Source organism: Corvus hawaiiensis, chromosome 2 (assembly GCF_020740725.1).
Source record: "Corvus hawaiiensis isolate bCorHaw1 chromosome 2, bCorHaw1.pri.cur, whole genome shotgun sequence".
Classification (NCBI taxonomy): Eukaryota; Metazoa; Chordata; class Aves; order Passeriformes; family Corvidae; genus Corvus; species Corvus hawaiiensis.
Genome location: NC_063214.1, coordinates 99,169,472 through 99,190,894, shown reverse-complemented (window position 1 = coordinate 99,190,894; position 21,423 = coordinate 99,169,472). Strand labels below are relative to the sequence as shown.

General features: G+C 37.7%; 1 protein-coding gene across 8 annotated transcripts in view; it reads left to right on the top strand.

Annotated features, from left to right (window-relative positions):
* MYO16 (myosin XVI) overlaps positions 1 to 21,423 on the top strand; it is a 370,010-nt gene that overhangs the window by 155,607 nt on the left and 192,980 nt on the right. For all 8 annotated transcript variants that reach the window (XM_048328397.1, XM_048328433.1, XM_048328379.1 and 5 more), the window contains exons 5-7: positions 2,650 to 2,758; positions 16,922 to 17,046; positions 20,848 to 20,973. In XM_048328397.1, the coding sequence (XP_048184354.1) occupies positions 2,650 to 2,758; positions 16,922 to 17,046; positions 20,848 to 20,973 (360 nt within the window). The remainder of the gene's footprint in view (positions 1 to 2,649; positions 2,759 to 16,921; positions 17,047 to 20,847; positions 20,974 to 21,423) is intronic.

Genomic DNA, 21,423 nt, shown 5'->3' with positions numbered 1-21,423 from the left:
AGAGCTATGAACAGAAACCTAAGAACAAAGCAGGACTATATTCAGATAATCTGAATCCCATCTCTAGACATATGTGGGTTTCTTATTGTTTGGCCTACAAGGCTGTATATGTAATAGAGTACTCAAGTTCTTTAGCACAGTTCTGGCCATCTGAATCTAAACTAAAGGTACAATATCTGTGATGTCTGTTGCCTGCAACATGTTCCACACTAGTGGTGTGCCCCCTGGTTAGTAGTGGGTCCAGTCCTGTCCAGGGTCTTCATGACTGATGTGGGCAGTGAGACAGAGCACACCCTCAGTAAGCTCACAGATGGTGCAGAGCTGGGAGGCAGGGACGATACACCAGGTTAAAAATGCCTATTATTAATACCCTTAAAATATTTCTTTTTAAAGCAAGATCCTACTTTTAGATGTTCACCATTGTACAGGATTGCTTCTTTACTTAAATTCTGAGGGCTTCTCCTACAGCTGCTGCCACAACTGTCACCAAGCTTGATCAAACTGTCTGGTAGCATTGCGAACATTTCTCAAGAAATTAATGAATATAGAAGTACCCAATAAAAATTGCTTGGAACTGAGTCATTCCATATTATGTCCTTCCTTCAGTGACACTACATCTTAGAATGAATTAAAAGTGTGCTGCTGACCAAAGTAATTATCCTACTTTTCCTGAATTTGGTACCTCAAAGGTCTTTTGGTTTCTTAACTCAACAAGGAAGAAAATGTTCTTCTGGCATTGTCTGGAGGTTATCTATGTGCAAGGAAAGATAGATACCTGCAAGACTTTGTGGGTTTTTATTATATGCAAAGTAACGAGATATGAAATAGTTTTGCTTCCATAATTCTACCTTCACCAGCAAACTCTCATGGGTCAATAAGTAGAAAGCAACACAAAAATCATACTTTCTAGTAGTGAAACAAGTACAATAAATAGTTGTTAAACCATCCTCTAAAGATACTATGATCTTCAAATCCACCCTTTATTTGATTTTGTATCATCTTTTTGATTTTATCTGTCAGGACAGAGAGTAGAAATTTGTTTTCATGGCACTATGAATGAAAGATTTTACACTTGTAAGTCTCCTTCCATTCCTTTTCACTAAGCATGAGAGTCAACTCCTCTCCTCTAATCTCGTTTAACGATTCAGAAGATATACATCTAATCTAAATTTGCTCTCTAGGCTCCCCCTTATAGTCAGTACAACAAGAAAAGACTAGAAGAAAGTAGTGTGTTTTGTAGGAGGAAATATTATTTTGCTGCATAGGATATGGTCTAATCTGAGGTGTTTGAGACAGCTGAGGTGAGTTATTTTTGATGTCTGTCTGTCTCCTGGTCACTGTGATGGAAACTGAAATGACCTCAGACTAACAGTTCAACACCTTAGGTTTGATGACATAATGCCTACATGAACTTGCTAGTTTTTCATGTCATATTTCACTCTGAGCGAGGAGCTGAGCCTATTGCAAGTTTTTCTTTGATACAATACTTACAGAGAAAGACCCTGAAAGAAGCAGTCATGCCTTCTGTTAATAATTTCTTATTACATTTGACCTCTGCTGCTGTGGTTTTAAGAAAGGCAGTCCTTGATACTTCTCATTTTTATTAGCGAAGGTGTTTATCATACAAGCTGCTAAGAAAAGTAATTAAATTTACCTGAGGTCACTCTTATTTCATAATTCCTTGCCATTAAAAGCCATAGAGAGAACATTTTAAATTAATTAATGTTACAACCTCTTAAAGAAGATACATGACAATTCACTAGTAATGTAACTTCTAGTAATGTAACACTAGTAATGTAAGCTTCTATGTCCACCAGAAATTTATATTTTCAAGGATGAGAGCTTTCTTATTAAAAAAACCCTAAGATTTCCCTTCATAGTGCAAATTCTTTCATTGACCATATTTAATGTAGAAAATACAAGTTTTCTTATCATGCTGGTGGTATCTTTTCTCACGAATCTATTCATTTCACCACCCCTCACCCCCAAGGGCTCCTCTTAGTCCTTTGTCCTCTATATTGAATTTTGAATGAAACTTAGAGAAATTTCAGCCTGGCTTCTTTATGGACTACAGTTGAACTCATCAAGCTCACTTTCATTGTCTCCAGTTGGTGACAAATGTCAATTTTATTTAGCAGTGGGTGGTTCTCTTTGAGGTTCGATTGATGGCTGAAGCCATAAGAGGTCGGGCCAGCTGACAAGGTTACCCAGACCAGCTGTCTGCCCATCCCTACTGCAGGGATGTCTGTGCTGCTTGTCAGTCACCTTTTGAACCACTGCTGGTTGCTGTGGAGTGTTTTAAGGCAGACTGTGGTCGGTGACAGCTGACTTTAAAGTGTTGCGCTGCAAATGGCGGTGGTTCCAAAACTCACCGAAGAGCAACTCGGACATCTGTGTAGCAAAAGCAGGCTGGACAGCTAGTGGGGCAAGAGTGTCAGCTGTGTCAAACAAAGCCAGATTTTTGACATTCATGAGCCCTTCACTTTGCCTTTGCTTTTTTGTGTGTTTGGTTTTGTTTCAGGTTGTAATCAGCCTGCTGTCTAAGGACCCCAGCTCTGAAATGTTTTCGAACGGGACTGTGTAAGAGTCTCAGTTGTGTTTTGGGATTTCACTACACAAACCTAAAGTGCTTTTAATTCTTGTCTGTAGGCTGGAGCAAATGTGCTTCTGCAAGATGTTAATGGAAATATTGCACTTGATTATGCTGTAGAAGGGACTGAATCTAGCAGCATCCTTCTGATGTACTTGGAAGAAAATGGTAAGTCAGCCCTTCAGCCTTTGGAATGCTTTTATTGAACATGTCATAAATATGATAAGGATGTATACTGATCTGATGTAAGTCACACTAAAACCAATTGAACTATATTAGTTTGGGGATGAGGGGGAGGAAGATGATTTGTAACCACAAAAGTTTTCAGTGTACTTAAATTGGAACAACTAACAAAGGTTAATGGCAGTTGTCATTGTCAAAACTGCTTTTCATCTTTTGTATGGAGATGTTAGAATGTAATTTCAAATCAGAAAAACTTCAGCAATGCAGAAGCTTTTAAAACAATTAATTTTACTATTCAAGGACCTGGTTTTACATTTTGTTTCATTTCCCATGTATAGTCTCAGGGAAATTTTTTTTGAGTGACAGACTGCTAAATAAATAAATAAATCTTTACAAATAATTTGGATGAAAATGCATATGATACTTTATCCCTTATTCAAAAATATTCGTATTGGTTTGAGGTTTTTTTAATTGTGAAAATACTGTAGCTAGGTTTCTATTATGAATTATGCTTAATATGTTATAGATGACAGGACTTGTATCAAAAAACCGGATTTGTTGCTCATCAGTTCCAAACTTAGATAAGAGTTCTGAAGTGAGATTTCTGGCATTGCTTTTGACTATGATAGGTTGTTTTAACATTGTATGTGGCTCATCTTGACACTGAGGAAAAGGCATTAAGCAAATATGATGAGCAATAACATAAAAAAAGTGTATTTTCAACATTGCCTCCATATAAGAAACCTTCTTTAACATAAACTAAGTTAAATTATATTCTGTTAATAAACATTTAAGGAAAGTGTCAAGGAAATCACAGTGTCAGGTCCTATACTGCACACATCCAGTGTATTGCATGTTTCATAATTTTGTTTTCTCAGTGTGTGGCAGTGTCTTCACAGCTCTGGTTTTGGATTTTTCTAATGGCAAAGCAGCTATTAGCTTCTAAAAACTTTATTGCTTTAAAAAATGTAGACATTTGCTGTCTAAATATTCCAAGTACTTTGATTCATATTTAACAGGTAACATGCAAAACTTCTGTAGCATACAAGATGTAGTCTGCTTACTTGCAATTGTTAATACAAGTCTATCAGGAAATGTTTCCTCTTTCCTTGGTTTGTCACTTTTTTTGTTTGGCTGCAAAATGAGATAGATTTGGGGAAAAAAAATAAAAGATTGGTTAGTTTCTACAGTTATCAGTGGTATCTCTTTTACAGTAGAGAGGAGAGGCACTATTCCTAATTAAACAGTGATTATATGAATGTGGGAAGTTACCAAATTAAAAAAACATAAACATTTTGAAGGTGACATCTACCTCTACTAACTTTAGATGGGTAAGCTGAAGCTAATCATCCAGACCTTTTCGTCAGTAGAGCAAAAGAGGAAATGCATGTGTTGTTTCATCTCTTCCTAGCCTGGCTAGGTGAGGAGAACAGACTTCCAGGACTGTTTCTGCTGACTAAGAAGAACTTAAGTTGACAAGTTTTAGGGTTAGATTGTTAGGAGAGATCAGTCCTACCCCTTGGCATGAAAAGCTGGGCTTTGGGTGATCAGTGTCAAAATGCCCATCAGCTTTGCTTGGTCTGCTAGTATTATTCTTGGAACAATAGACAGCTCAAAGTATCCTTATTTTGCACTTGACTTCTGTTAATAGTAGTTAATACCTACTGAAATATTTGTATAGCCTACCATGATTAATAGTAACTGAGGAGGAGATTCTTGAAGGAAATTAAGCTGTATGAATAAGTATGAATTACTTTGAATTTCCCAGAGTAAATGTTTCTCTGTGGATTGTTTTGGTGAAGTTCTCCTCATGGCAGTAATCCCCATGCGCACCTGCATGTGAATACAACGTCAGGACCAAGTCTTGTTTTACAAGATTAGCTGATCCCATTGTCAATACCATCTTTGGCCTGTAGTGTTGAGAAACACCCAGCCATAGTCTCACCCTTTAATAACAATGTGTAAAGAATATTTCCCCATTCTCTGAACTTCCCTGCATTCCTAAAATGCTTTCATAATATTCTGCATTCAGCTGTGCAGCCTGGTTTACAATGTTAAGAAGAGATTTGTGTGTAGAATAGACTATACTCTAATCATTGCCTCTGATTGCAGAGTTCATGGAGAAAAGTGCAATTAGGTACCTTATGCTCAGCTAACGAGCAAACCAGAAGCTATCAATTTACTTCAATGAAACAAAGCAAGATTGGAACAAGTAGCTTTGAAGCCACAGAAAACTTTTTTAATTGGGAACATTAGAATTCTTAGAAGTCTAGTGTGTATATAATTCCTTACAGATTTCACTTCTATGGTAGCTCACTGTATCTGTTTAATTTCAGTACAGATCTTAGTGACTGAACTGCTCTTCATTGTTTGAAAAAATCTAATTTACTCTGTGGAAGGCCTGGAGCCATAAGTGATAACAATAGCCTTGGATGCCTTTAATGATTTCTATATTTTAAGACAGTTATTGGAGTTAGTTCTTTGAGTTCTGCTTGTAAATGATCTGTTAGGGCACAGGAGTACCACAAGTACAAAATATTGTAGTCATCTGGCAACTGCCAGAAAGCTTCCATATATACTTTATTGTTATGGAATATAACATATGAGGATGTTAGATGGAGATTTTATTACTGAAGTCTAATGAAATTATTAGAATTTCATTAAAAATTCTCTTTTCCTGTATAGAAATTAGCTTTCTCTGCTGTTATATAATGTTATATAAATAATGTTACATTGTATACTAAAAGTGATTATTCACTGAAGAAAGCAATTAGCAGACTTCAGTTACCTAAGAGAACACAATTCGAGGTATATATCCTGTGTATATTAAGAGCATTGTTTCTGTTGGGTAAAAATTCTGGCATATTGTAAGCTTCATTTAAGATAACCCTAACTGAGGATGGAAGGGAAAATACAGCAACCTGTTTCATGTTTAGGAAAGTGAAATATCTTAACCATATGATATCAGATCATGTCCAGGGGCCACTCAGAAGCCTAGTGGGCTCATGGGCTCAAGGACTTTACTTGGGTTGATTTATCTAAAACTAATGTCTCGTAGTCTATAGCCAAACCTTAGAGAAAAAGAGATGCTTTGAAGGTAGGCATCTGTAATGAGGCACATGAATTAGGATCTGAACTGCCTGCTTTTCATGTGCTCTGAAGGCAGCCCAGAATGGCCAGCTGAGACATAGAAGTCTGCTATGCAGGATGACTCTTAGGATATTGAAATTTACAGGTCTATATGTAGATGCCTATTCAGTAGTCTGTGGTCCTATCACGAACAGTGATAGGAAATGCTGACTATAGAGAGCAGAAGGGTTATTAATTTGATCAGCCGCAAGGAAAACACCAGTAAAAGCTGTTAAATCTGTTCTATGCCAAGATGTCAGTGGTTCTCCATGCTACTGATGGTCTTGGTTTGCTATGATAAGAAAGTCATGACATTTAAGGACTTCAACATCTGCCAAGACGAGGCCAACTGAGAGCAGGCCAGGTGGGACTGGAGATTCTACTTCTCTCTAGGCTGCCTTCCAGTGCTAAGCCATCTTTATGTCATTTCTTTTCATTTTGTTTTCATTTGAAATTTTCTTTGTTGCCACTTATGCCTTTAGCTTCATAGCCATTCATTGTTTACTTTCAGGAAATGTCTCCCTTCAGAGGTGAAATGAAAATAATAATGTAAAAAGGTGATTTTTTTTTTTTCACTACTTGTCCTGTTTCATTTTAAACCTGATTGATTATTGGAATCATCAAGAAATTTCACACAGCACCTTCCATAACCTTTATTTTGATCAATAACAGCTTTATATTTTAAGGCAAATCTTTTGATTCATTAATGGCATTTTAAAACTATCAAACTTTAAATGACTGTGAGTGTATTCTCTGTTTCTGGAGGCAGAATGTTCTATTGTAGAACTGTGTCAGTGAAACTCTGATCATGGCATATGATCTTTTTTTCCTCCTTTTCCATTAGGCTGTTTTAAGTATTTAACACTTTGAGGAATGCAACATTTTTGTTTATTTCCTTACTTGGTATTTAGTTGTATAGTGTATTGCATGACTCAGCTATAAACTAAAAATGATTGACAGATAGCTCTTGTTTCTGTATTTGCCAAGTCACAGGAGGTGACAAATTCATTGTAATTCATTTCCCAAAAAAGAGTTGTTCTCTTTTGTCCTCCAAGATCTCAGGCTTCAGTTTTCAGTAGGACAACTGTGCATTCCAAGAACATCAGCCTTGTTATTTAATCTGAAAAAAGAATATTTGGACATTTACATCTTTCTTTTTTTTCCCCTTTTTTTAAAGAAATGTCTACGTATCACACACATCTGAAAGCAAATTTAATAGCTTTTTTGTCTGTTGTTTAGTGAGAATTTCATGCAGTAGCAGATCATTACAAAAGCAAAAGAAAACCATCTGTTGTGATTTTATTTTTTGAAGAATGACTATATTTAAATAACATATCTACCCGAAGGTACAGATGGTATTCCTTTTTCTAGTGTGACACAGGTACAGAAGAAAAAATGGGTATTGCTTTTCTGCAAAGTATTTTACACAGTATTACTCACTTTCTGTGGGGGCAAATTAATTTTAAATAGCTGGTTAAAGGTTATTGACCTTTGATGGTACTAGAGATTTAATGCACCTTAAGCAAAATCTATTATGCTATTCCAAGGTGGGGGAATAATGGGTCTGTTCCCTGAATATTAAAAGGATCATATTCTGGTGTCTCAGAAAACTGCAAATAGAGCCAAAACCATGTGCAAGCCCTATCCCTTTATGTGGTTTTGCATGGTTTAAATCAGTTAAAATATTGTGCAGATATTGCAAATACAGACCATGGTTTGTTAAATTCTTATTATCAAGGGGATTACTCTTCAGCTGCAAAATAGAAGAAATAAATTTATTTTTCTACCTCGCAGCAGTGGGTAGAATTAAAAAAAATAAAAGCAGCTATGCGTTAGTACGGAATCCTACACTGAAGACAGTTTTTAACATTAGCCAGAAATAGCCAACTTCTAAATTACTACAATAAAGAGAATTTCCCTGAAGCCAACAGTTAACAACATATGGGGAATGACATGTGCAGGAAAATCTGATTTAGAAAAGTAATGGACAAGGATTAAGAAAAAAATTGCTGCAAACCTGACACTTTACAGTAGTCTAGAATGTGATAGGAAGATACACCAAAACTATTTTTGATTTAAGCTATAAGTTAATTTGAAGTTATCCCTAAAATCTGGTGCGGCTGCACTAAAAAATCCCACAAAGCTGCTCACCCATTCCCTTCCTGACAAGGGGAGCAAGACTGCTTATCAGTTACTGTCACAGGAGAAACAGATTCAGCTTCGTGAAAATTGTCAGCTGGAATAGGTTCAGGTAGTGAGAAACAGAAAGACAAACATTAGAACAACACTTTTCCTCCCCTTTTCCCAGGCTTCTCTCCTTCACTCCAAACTCTTCTACCCTCACAAGCAGCACAAGGAGGCATGGGGGAGCTCGAGTCAGTACATGGCAGTCTCTCCCTCTGCCCCTTTTCTTCTTCACACTTTTCCTCTGCTCCAGTGTGGGTTTTTTGCAGGTGTGGAGCTCCTTCAGGAGCATCTGTCTGCTTTGCCATGGGTCACACTTGGCTGCCAGGCTCAGCTGTGTCCTGCTGAGGGTCTGCTAGAGATCACAGGACAGCCCCTGGCTCTCCCGACACAGCCTGTCCCTACAGCTCCACAGCCGCCAACACTTGGACAATACATCTCGTTGTGTGCTTCTCAACACTCTGGCACTTTTGTGAGAATAAGATCAAAATGAAAATCCCAGTTGTGTGTATTTTTCATCGGGTTTGATTGTTATTAGTTAAAAGGAATGAATGTGTACACCAAAACGTTTTGATGTTGAGGTTGTGCTACAGAAACCCTTAAACAGATTTAGTAATCCAACAAGAGGAAAAAATCTTAGAGTTGCTTCAGTGCAGTCAAGAAAAGCAACAGATATAAATTAGTATCATTTCAGAAAAATACTGGTCTAGATTGTAATATTTAAAATTATTTCACAGACATAAAAGGAATTATTGCTAATATACTGCAGTTAGAATGGAGTAAATGCCAACACATACAGATTGTTAGCACTAAAGATCAGCAATCTTCAGCTAAAACTAAATCCCCTGACATATTTTCTATTTCAGAACCATATGCACCATGATCTTGATTTATCCTTACAAATTTTCTTTCAACAATATTGATGCAGTAGGTTGATAGAAAAATAGGCAATCAAAACCAAACAGCCTCAGGGTTGCTCAAGGTTTATTTCACTTTGATTCTTGTTGATCAGGAATCACCTACCCATAAGATTATCACACACAAAAAAATCTATTTTCTGCAGAAAGCCTGAATAATTGATGGTAGGAGTTAGGTGTTGGTGTTGCCACTAAGAACAAAGGAACAAATTAAATGTTTCAGTAGGTCCTTTCACAAAACGAAGCACATGGAAATGGGACACATTAGAAAATGTCATAATTGAGAATGCTCATCTTCCTTTGGCCTTTGTGTTTTCTAATACAAGCATGAATAAGCTGCCTGTCTCGGTTTTGAAAGACAGGTGTCTGCTAAGGAAGGCAGAGGCCCCCCTTGAAGTGGCAGATATAACCCCTTTTCCCTCCAAGTTATTATATTTTGAAATCAAGGGCCTTTAGGCAAAGATGTGGGAAATAGGAATAACAGTTCTTTACTCTATATATATATGTATATAACCAGTCAAACAAAACAACAACAACTATGGCAGTAACAGCAATCACAAACCCAGTGCCAGCCTTCTCGGCTGTCAGGCCCTTTCCCCTCGGGTGCAGTTCCGCTCGCAGCCGGCAGGGGCGCTGGCGGCTCCCGGTGAGCAGGGCAGGTGCGATGGTTCCCCCGCGGCTGCAGGGGGCGCTCCGGAGCGAGCTCGGGAAACCCGCGGCTCTGGTGCCCTGGGATCCCGGGAAGGGATGGAACAAAGGCTTCACAAACCGCTGGGCAGCCGATCCCGGGCTCTCAGGAACAGCAGGCTGGAATGGCAGGGACGAACGCAAATCCCGGGTGGCAGACGAGATGTATCCAGATGGGAAAAAAAACCACGGAGGCCCAGGCAGGCAGGGTGAGCAGGGCTACAGCGTAGCGAAAGCTCCAAGCAGCAGCGGGGCAGGGCAGCCACAGCTCGGTCTCCAGCAGGGCAGGGAAAGCGGCTTTTGGGGTCCCGGCGTTGCTTCCAGCAGGAAGAAAGAATGGCCAAAAAGAAAGCAGCAGCAGCTCCTTTCTCTGCAGCTTCTCTCTCCGGACGCTCCGAGCGAACTGCCCCCACACCCAGGTGTAGACAAAAGAGTAGCCAGGCCCGCCCCACTCCCCTTTTTGTCTTTCTTAAGTACAGCTATTTGTCCCCTAGCAACATGCATATGGGAGAAAATTCCTTTAACAGGAAAAAAACCTAAGACTAAACTAAAACCCCAACACTGCCTTAATTTTTAATTTTTCTTGTTCTTGGGGGACTGGCTTTGAAGTCTTAGATTCCTCTTAATATTTTTGTGCTTCCAGGATGTTACCCATATGTTTCTGTCAAAGGGAAAACCTTTAAATTCACTAACTTTTGACACTGAAATTAACATTTAAAATTATAGCCAGTAGTTTATGATCTGGTTTTCTAACAGATGCTAGAAGGAAAACAGGCATTTCCTTGACGAATAGGCTTTGCTAAGATTTGAAAAAAGATTGTGAAAAATATCAGAAACTGGGGATATCCTTTCAATATCCTTTCAGACAACTTATCAAGAAATAATCTAATTCATTACCATCAGAAGCATATTTTCACTTCTTTATAGACTTCCTAAAACTATAACCTTTATAAAGTTGGAAAAAATGTCAGTGCCCACAGTGCACCCACAGGCCCCGCGACCTCTCCTCCACCCCTGCTCCCAGGGGCTTGGCTGCCTATGCTCAAGGCCAGCTGTGATGGCCTTGTAACCTGGGAGCTGTCAGATGGGAAAGAGGTAAGCTGTGAGGCAAAGCTGGGAGCAGCATTGTCATAATCTTTCACCCATCCTTTATCTCTGCAGCCACATTTAGTCTCAGGTCCTTGCTTGAGGTAGTCCTGTGCCTAGCCATGATCCTTGCTGATGCCTACCCTGGACCACTGACTTGATTCCTTGCTTCATCTGATTTACCTGTATTTGTTGCTAGAGGCTTTTCTGGCAATCACAGGACTTCTGTTGGCCCTGATTCCCATCACCAGACCTGCTCGATTTTAATTTTTGGGTACTGTGGGACTGTGCCCTGGTCAGTGAGGGTGCTGACCTGCCTGGCCTGTGTTCACCTTCAGTTCCTGACTCCCTTGCATGTGTTGAGTAGTCTGCTTTTACTGCTCTCTCACAAAAAAAATTAACTATAACATATTAAAACCTTGCAGTACGATCTGTAGTGTAGAAACACCATCTGTGATGATCTCATTTCAGACATGATATTTACCACAAGTAGCTGCAGACAGTGATATACTTCTTTTGCTTCTGTGTTCTAGTATTAATATTACAAATAAAATAATAAACATGCAATATGTATCCACAAATGAATGCATTAATATTAAGCCTTGAGATTGTGCCAGTCTTTTGAAATAAATTACAAAAAATATTTTTGTTTCCATACACGTTAAGAGACAGTTCACTTAACTAATTTTAGCTGAAAGGATCATCAATGTCCTTATTGTAGAAGAGAGAGGAATAAAAGCATGTTCGCTAGAGTGGGAGAATTGTCATTCTGGTCTCTACATGAGGAGGAGGTGGGAACTTCACTTCTGACAGCATATTCAGACTAGAAGGAAATAAACCTTATCAGCCCAGAAAGCCAACTGTACCTTGGACTGCATCCAAAGCAGTGTGGGCAGCAGGTCAAGGGAGGTGATTCTGCCCTTCTACTCCATACTGGTGAGACCTCACCTGCAGTGCTGCATCCAGCTCTGGGGTCCCCAGTATGGGAAGGACATGGACCTGTTGGAGCGAGAACAGAGGAGGCCACCAAGGTAAGCAGAGAGATAGAACATCTCTCCTATGAGAAAAGGCTGAGAGAATTGTGCTTGTTCAGCCTGGAAAAGAGAAGGTTTTGCAGCGACCTTGTTGCAGCCTTCCAGTACTGAGGAGAGCCTACAGGAAAGATGGAAAGAGACTCTTTACATGGGCATGTACTGAGAGGACAGGGACAATGGTTTTAAACTGAGAGTAGGTTTAGATTAGATATTAGGAAGAAATTCCTTACTGTGAGGATGATGAGGCACTGTAACAGGTTGTCCAGAGAAACTGTGGATGCCCCATACATGGGAGTGCTCAAGGCCAGGTTGGATGGGGCTCAGAGAAACCTGGTCTAGTGAAAGGTATCCCTGCCCGTAGCAGGGTGGTTGAACTAGATGATCTGTAAAGTTCCTTCCAAACCAGCCTATGAAACTAAACATGCTCAGAGAATGGGGCTCAGAGAAACCTGGTCTAGTGAAAGGTGTCCCTGCCCGTAGCAGGGTGGTTGAACTAGATGATCTTTAAAGTTCCTTCCAAACCAGCCTATGAAACTAAACATGCTTCTCTAAATATATGTAATGGTATCTTTAAAGGCAGACAGGCAACCCTCCAGCAACAGTCAGTACTGCTGCAGTGAATTGGAGCTATAGGCCTCAGTAGTTTTGCAAGTATACATTCTTTTGCAGAATGTGAAAATACTAGCTTCCCTTCTCACACGGTAAATGTTGCTGGCATGTAGCTGTTTGTATGCTGACCTTTGAAAATCAGATTCATATAATGCCAGGTGATATGTACAAGGGCTATTGAACAATGTAATCTCACAATAATAATGCTATTGACAAGGTTTTTCTAAAACTTTCAGCAGATAAAGTAATAGCTACATCTGAATATTTCAATGAATGAAAATCAGTATTTAAAGAATTGTACCATGACTTTTTTTTTTTAACATGTCTATTGTATTCTACGCTGCAGAGAAGAAAAATACAAATTCTAAAATGTGGTATCCCCTGAATTATAGAAGAGTAGGAGAGGCCCATCATACATGGGGTGAAAAGAGTATTGCATCTACAGCTCTGTGCAGGAAGGGCAGATATAGTTACAAGTGAGAGAAGACTCACTTGTAGAAGTATGAGAAGAGAGAATGGCTTCTCAAAGCTGTTGCAAGTTTTTAATGTACATTTGTGTTTGCAAGACAAGATGCTGTTGACCTCTCCTTAAGAATGTTAAGCCCATTGGAGAATGAGACCTGCATGCTACAGCAAGAGTGGCTGCTGGGGGTGTGTGCAATGGGTGCAAAGAGTGCTTCAGTGTTTTGCTTTGTGCTGGTCCCAGGAACAGGTGTTCCCCTTGCATGCTTCTTTCTACTGGACATTTGTGAGGAAAATGTGTTTAATAGCAATCCTGTTTGCCTTGTATTTCTTTATCACTGAAACTTTTGGAAAGTTATTTTTTCATCATTTAGCTGAGGTTTTTCTATTCCTTTCTATAACCATATGCCAGAGAAGGTGAGACAGCCAAAGCACATGAAATGGCCTTGTCAGGTGTTTTTCTTAAACAGTGAGAGGTAATTTATTTTGTAGCTTTTAGGTTATGCTCCTGCCTGACATCAGCGCTGATACTCATCACCAAATGTGTGCCCTTCAGGGTCACTGCTTTTTTAACTATTTCTTCTCCATCTCACCTCCTGCAGAATTCCTGAGCGTGTAGCTCTTCTGATTTTACAGGGTATTTGGAGGTTTTTCTATAGTATGCCTTTTTTTTTTTTGACTTTTCATTTTCTGCAACGTGAATCTGTTTCCATAGTAGATGGCAATGTGTTTCTCTTCCTCCTTTTATTCATGCTGGCTGTTGTCCCATTTCAGCTGAATATCTAAACCACACTTCCCCTTTGAAAAGCAATGTGAAGGTCATTCTTTGATTCAGGTGGTGAGAATTACTTACTGTATGAGTAGCATTTTGTTGTTCCATCTAAATTCCTGGAAAGTATCACTCCCTGGGGATGGAGAACAGACTCCCCAGAATTATGAGCTTGATTAAAGGAAAGCACTTATTGACAAGGTCTCCTTGTTTGAGCCTCAGAGAATGATACATGTGCATGCTTGATAAATCTGCTTCTCAGCTCCCCACCAGAGAAGTCTTTGCTCAAAGCCTAATAGCTCCTGATTTCTTGGAATTCAAAACTACACTTCTAAAGCTGCAACTTAGATTATTTTTACATGTTTTCATTATATTTTTTGTAAAGGTAGAGAAAGGGAAACTCTATTGTTTCTGTAGCATTTTCAAACCCACTCTGGATATTTAAGAAATGAAGTCTGTGGAACCATGTCACTTTGGTACTTCTCTTGCCAGGCTAATTTACTTCTATTTGTTTAATGAAATATGTATCATTCCTTTATACAACTGTTAGTTTGAAGCCAGTAAAGCTGTCTTGAATAGGTTTTGGATTAATACAGACTGGATTTTGTTGCACTGTAGCATGGTTTATGTGTTTTCTCTGAGCTGATGGCTACATTACATTTACAATAGAAAATAATACGGCAATTAATGCAACTGAATACTTTTCTTGATTTCTTCTTCAACATGAGCAGAGTTAATCTTTCAACGGCCAGGCTTTTTGTGGCCCCAGACAGGTCACACCAAGGTTCTATAAAAGGAATTTACAAGTAGTAAGGATCAATATTTCACTGCTAATATAAGAATGTACTGATATGTTAGTTCTCTGACTATGTTGGGTGTAAGTCAGTAGTATATTGCTAGAAAAGGCTGAGTGGACTCAGCTGGCCCCTGCCCTCAGCCTGTAAGCATTACTGTAATTTATGTTAAACGTGATGAAGGAAACAAACCGACAATAACTGTGTTTCACTCTCAGTATTTTTTTTATTATTATTATTTTTTCATTTTTCTTCCTGGGAAAATCAGAAACTGGTATTTCTGACTTGTGGATTGTGAACTTAGTTTTTGTTTTTGAGTGTTTGAGGTATTCCCAGAAAAAAGAGGCAGTACATTAATTTCCACCTGTTTCCTCTCTCCTTGAAACCCAAAACTTGTTCTAATTGTTTACCAGACATATCAAGAGGAAGAAAAAATTGACATAAGTTCTGTCAGCAGTACTTAAGTATGGATGCCTTTATCAGGTATAAAATGCTTCATATATTTTTAAACTTTAATCTTTCCTTCCTTAGAACATTAGAAAAAACTTCATCTGGACCAATGAAGTTTCATTTTGTCTGCTGAGTCTTCAATGTTGTATGTTTAAAATGTTAAGTTAGCACTGCAAATGATAATTAATTTTGGGTGTATATTGCCCTTAGGTATTTGGGAGAGTTCTGTCACTGGGACAAGAATGTTAAACCGTCAATTTACTGTTGCAAAAAGCAGAAAATAGGCAGAAACAGAAAGGAAAAAAAGGATTTGACAGATGTCATGCAGCACTGCATAAATATCATAAATATCATCAGGTAGTTTCAAATCATTACTCTGAAATGTGATGAAGGCATAAAAGCTTTAGTTCTGACAAAATACATTGATTTTTAGGAGACACGGAGAACATTCTATGAAATTTGCCTTGTGTTCTGGTCTACCAACTGTCAGGCAGTAGCATGTTAAACACATTCTCCTTTGGGGACATTGTCTAATTTAATCTATCAGTATAAATCTCTAAGCAGATAGATAGATATAGATATATACACGTATGTGTTTGTCTAAATTACATTCACATGAAAGATCACAGGGTTAATCCAGATACAGAAAACGTAATTTTATCCATGTCATGTTTGCATTTGTGTTTTACATTTGGTGTTCTTTAGTATCATTTTGGTGACAGAAGAGAATAGGAAGACAGTGCTCCCACTGAGCATTTCACTTCAGAGCTGAAACTCTTACAAGTGTTGCAGGCAACAGAACATAAAGCAGTGTGTACAGTGGCATGTTAGAAAAAAACGTTTGAATGCTTTTGTGAACTATGTATCATACACCCATTTATGCAAGTTCCAAGGCAGATTAAAACTAAGAAATTCAAAATATGATTTTACCCTGAAACATGGTTTAATTTTTTTTTTGTAATGTAAAGAACTTCAAGAAGTGTTGAAGAAAAAAATGTTAAGTTAAATACATATTAATTAAATTAATTTATAGTTCATCATTTTCCAGCTTAGTGACAAATGTAGAAGAGAAACAAAAAATCATTTATTCATATGAGTTTTTGCGATGTCATGTCCAGGACAGAGAGCAAGGATATTTATAGTCAAATTACATTTTCTATATATGGGGTTTAAATCATCACATGGAGCTAGAAGCAGAGGAATGAAGCCCAAAATTTTGGTTATTTATTCCAATCAAACCACAGCCAGTTTCTAATTTAACCACTTCACACTTTTGTTGTATCCTGTTTCTTATTTTAAACCTCTTCAGACTGGAGACCATGCTTTCTTTTGGTTATAGACTGCCTTCCTTATCTTCTTTTTAGCACTGTTCTTTGACAACTGTTCTTTCAGTAGCATTGCTGACACAAGCAGTCCCATACCCTTCATTCCTTTCATCCCCTCCCATTTGTTCCTACCGCCACACCACATTTCCTCTTGGTTTATGGGGCCTTGGAATGGTCTAGGCTCAGCTGGAGAACTAATCCTGGTTAAAAATAACTTAGGCACATAAAAAAGTGTTGAGTTTTAATGTCATTTGCTTGACTTCACTCTCAAGCAGTTGAGCCACCAAATTTGAGGGACTGGTCTGGGTACTGTGATGTATATGCACGGCTGAAAGAATGCAACCAGGAAAAAAAATTAAGTAAGTCCCAAACACTTGACTGGCTTCCTTAGATTTTTTAATTCTTTTCCCAATCACAGCTATTTCACAGTCTCAGTGGGTTTCATGAAAGCAGTTCTTTACCTGAAACTGCTCTTGCAGTCAGTAGGAGATCAGGGCAGTTTATTGGATATTCCTCACTGACTTAAATCATCCATGTATTGACTGATAAAAATAGGAATAAACTTTTTGGTAAATGTAGGTAAGTAAAGGCTCTAAAAATATACACTAAAGTCTAATTAAATGTTGATTAAGCTTTTAAAAACCGAGAAAATCTCTATTGATGAATAAAATAGCAGAAGGTTTTATCCTTTTCTTTTTCCAGGTGTAGAGCTGAATTCCTTGCGCCAAATGAAGATACAGAGAGCTGTGACAATGCTTACAGATGTCCAACAGCTCATCTCAAGTGGAGGCAGCGTGAATCAAAAGAATGACGAAGGAGTTACCCTGGTGAGTAGGAACATGTAATCGCCACCCTGGAAATATGCATGTATTGCAACAAGTTCAGCATGTTTGCAAGGCAATTCTCTTAAGAAGGAAAATAAACCACAATTTTGGTTGTATCTGGCCTTTTGAATATAGGTGTATGTCAATTCCATGCATAATACAGATTTTAAAATAGGGTAGTGCAACATCTCAGTGACAGTTTTTTTGCTCCTGGCCAGTAAATATGCAACATAAAAATTAATAACAAAAATATTAACATCATAGTTTCAAGCTGCCAGGAGATACTTGTGGTCTCTGACAATCTATGTGAGAGAGGGGCTGAAACTTCACTGAGTGATCCCTTTTGTTGTCTCCTATCTTCTGGCTGACTCCTACTAGAACATGTAGTGATCCCATCTTGATTCAGTGTATTGAAGCATTCACCATGTGTGGACAGGAACTCTTGCTCCCAAATTTGCATGTTATTTGTAATCACGGGATTTCAATATACTTTTTTATGCAAATAGATCTTCTATCCCTTTGTTTTGTCCAGACTTCTACTTCTTCAGCTGCCAAATAATTCCAAATTCATGTGTATTTCCATAGCTTGTCTGTGGAACGTTCCCTTTGTATATAAAAATCTTCAACACCATTACCAATCAATCAATCAATCACTCAATGGTAAATCAGCAGTGTTAATATATTGAATAACTTTTTTAAAGTATTTTGTTTTTTTCTCCAAATACTGTACTAATATAATTAGAGCACTAATAATTATTACTATCATTCTGCATTTGCATTGAATTACATTTCATGATACTGAATTAATATACTGAGTGATTAATGTTCCATACTTTAATACCTGTGCAGTGTTTAACCTATAATCAAAAAATCAGCCTCATATCTGGGATGGTTGCATCCAGCCACTGGTTCTCTCTAGAAACAGAGCACTGTGACTTTTGGGATGGCCACTCCAAGGCAGTCAACAGTTTAAAAACAGGAGGGAAGCAGGGATGGGGTGGGAAGAAACAGCACAAGTTTTAGTTTACTTCATAAAACCATTAATTTACCTTGCAGTTTTCTGATATTTTTACCTAAGCTGCTAAATCACATAGATATTGTACTTAACTTCTATTGCTATTTTAGTCAGAATTGTCTTAGTTAAACTGAGTTATGAACTTAGATAAATCTTACTTTATGAAACCTTTTCTGTAGTTAGCTGGAATAGTTGAAATACATTTCTGAAAGATGTTTAGCAGAACTGCAAATACTGGGGGAAAAACATTGTGTATACTTAGGTTTTTTTGCTGTTTGCTTAGTAGAATGTTGATGAAAGGGATACTTTTTGCCTGAACAGTTTTTATGCTGTAATCCGATTTTTTCAAGGAGTAGATACAAAGTAGGTAATTCTGCTTTTCTTTGAGATTTCTATTACGTGAAACTTTTGTCTGACAAACTGGTGGAAGATACAGACTTGGTTAAACAATTCTCTCTTTATTCATGGGTGTCGAGTCAGCGAGTCTGACATAGTTGTATACATATCAGAGGGTTCTGGGAACAGTGTTTTGTTCCTCTACATCTACCTGTACAAAAAAGACAAGCATCTCTGTTTTAAGTCTCAAATCAGTTTTGTTTTCTCTTGACAGAATACATATCTAAATCCATTTGTAAGTTAAGATTATTCAAGCAAGAAATTATTGTTGTAAATATATAAATACACACATTCTCATAGATTCATAACGCCTACATTTGTGCACATGCAATACAGACAGACGCAGCATATTTGGTAAAATTATTTATTCTGTTGTATTCTCCTGTAATAGTTTTTCTTTGAAAAATTTCAGCTGTAAAGTATTTCCTATGAGCTTTTAAACTGCTTCACAATAGCACTTGTCAAGTTGATGCCTGAATAGAAAATGTAATTTCTTCTGTAAAACACACCCTCTCTCTACCATGAAGCTATGTCAAATTACAGGAAGAATTTGAGGGTTTTGTACATTGGAAATCATAGCATGCAGAAGCAAAGTTCTGCCCCCAGGGGAGTTCTGCACCCTTTCCAGGGGAAGATTTTGGATGAGTTGTACTGTATTCATTCCCTTTGCATCAATCATGTTCATAGTGAAAACTTTATGCATACTCTGCATGTGCAGCTGAACCAAAAATAGCAGATAAGGCAAATAATATCCCAGACTCCCATATCAGTGTTCCTATTCTTACAGTGACTTTGGAACTACACAGTTGTAGTAACAGGTTTCTTGCAAGACCTTTTTATTGTCATTATCCATCCATTTCAATCACAAGAAAAATAATATCTTCAGCTAACAATGCTTCGAGGAGGAAAAGTCATGCAGTTGGGCTGTGTGGTTTGGGGATACAGGTACCATCTATAATCTCACTTCTCAATTTCTGCAATATTCCTATGCCCTGTTCTTACTGACCAGTGTGAGTATTAAGTCCTTCTGACTGGGGATGAGCAGTTATATTGTGCCAAATTCCAAATTCAGACCTTGTCCCCCTTGTTCCCAGAAGTTAAGGGAATGTTTGAAATCAGAGCAGAGGACTACGAGAAAGTAAAGACCACTAAACTGTAACCTGGATCAATCTCATCACATGAAATACGCGCCCCAACAGTTATGCACCACATAAAAGAAACAATTTCCACCAAAACTTGCAAATTAAAATTTTTCCCTGATGTAGGATTCCTTATTCCATTTTCTTCTCTTACTTTATCATTATTATTGCCCTATTATGTCCTCCCCTTTTTCTCTGTTCACAAGACCTGTTTGGTATTATATTGCTTTTATATTTATTTTGCATACCTGCTATTTGTATTAATTTAAAAAAACCCACCACATCTGTTGGGTTTTTAAATATAAAAAATCTCATTCTATAAATAACATATAGTGGAATTGATTGCAGATAAAAATGCCAAATACATATAGAGCCTTAAATAATAATACATTGCAAAAGATAATGTCCAACTCCTCAAATCAGCCATTAATAAAGATATTTTTGAGTTTCCTTTTTCCCTTTCTTGCCATAACAGTTTTCATACTTTATTACTCTTACTGTATTTGCTACTCAGAGTGATAAGCCATGAGCAAGCACAGCTACCTTTGAAGTTGTCCCTACTTTAGCAGCAAGTTGTGCTACTTGTCCTTCTGACCTGAGTTTCTCTCAGTCTGTTACTGCATTTTCCACCCTCCTCCTGTTCCATTTTGGCTCTTAAATGAAGTTTAGAGATACAAAAAATCAACTAAAATTATTTAAAACAATTACCAATTAAAATAATTAAGTATCTAGGGAAGAAATACAAGTATAGGAAATAAAATCTCTGTGGTTCAAAATGGAGAAAGTATTTTTTGTCACTAATTTCATGCTGCAGTCGCAATGTGCATGGTTTGATTATGTGTTAATGAATTTGTTTTGGAGTAGTGTCAGCTTAAATCTGGGATACTTGAACTGTCTCAAAAGAAAGTTAGTTTTAGGCTCAAAGAGAGCTCAAGCTCTATTGGAATGTATTATTCTACCTGGGCTCATGAAGTCTGAATGTGTTTGAAAGGACGTTTGGTTGAAGTTATATGAAAAGTGATAGTCAGACTAGATTGTTTAGTAGTTCACAATAAGCTAAGATTATTTTTTTCTGGTGTATCTTGTTTATAAATTCTAAAAAAGATTCCGCGGTGGTTTTCTAGTCTGTAGTTGTCACATGTACATTTTGTATTTGCTGTAACTGTGATTTAGTAAAAGGTATGCAACAGCACACCATGGATGAGTTCTTTAAACTATTAACGTACGCAAAATTTACTTTTTTATCTATTGCAGCTGCATGTGGCCTGTGCTAATGGATACAAGAACGTTGCATCTCTGATAGTTGATCATGGGGCTGATCTCAATGTAGTGGATAATCAGTACTGGACACCCCTACATTTAGCTGCAAAGTATGGACAGGTAAAGCATGATTTTTTCACCTGCTTCTCTTTTCTTTATGGTAGTCTTCTGTAGTAATAGCAAATGCTTTCGAGTCAGGGAGACTATTCTTATTTTAATGTATAAAATTTCCCCATTCGTGTACTACAAATGGCATCTCAAATGACAGAGATAATTTGAGAATGAACCTTGTAAAGCTATCAAACCAGTACAACTCAATCTACCACCAGCTACAGTTTGTCTACAGCAAAAATTAAATTTGCACTGACATTTGAAAGGAAGACAAAATAAACACTTTGTTATTTTTTTACAGACTGATGTCAAAATTTATTTAGCTAACTTTTTTGCTGCGTGTATTTCTGTGAATAAATGTCCAGGATTCCCTTAATAGTTGCGTTCAAAGTTTTCCAGTGGCTGAGTTGTGGAAGTGAGTCCTAGGTTTGGAATTTGGAGGCCATGCCTAAACATGAC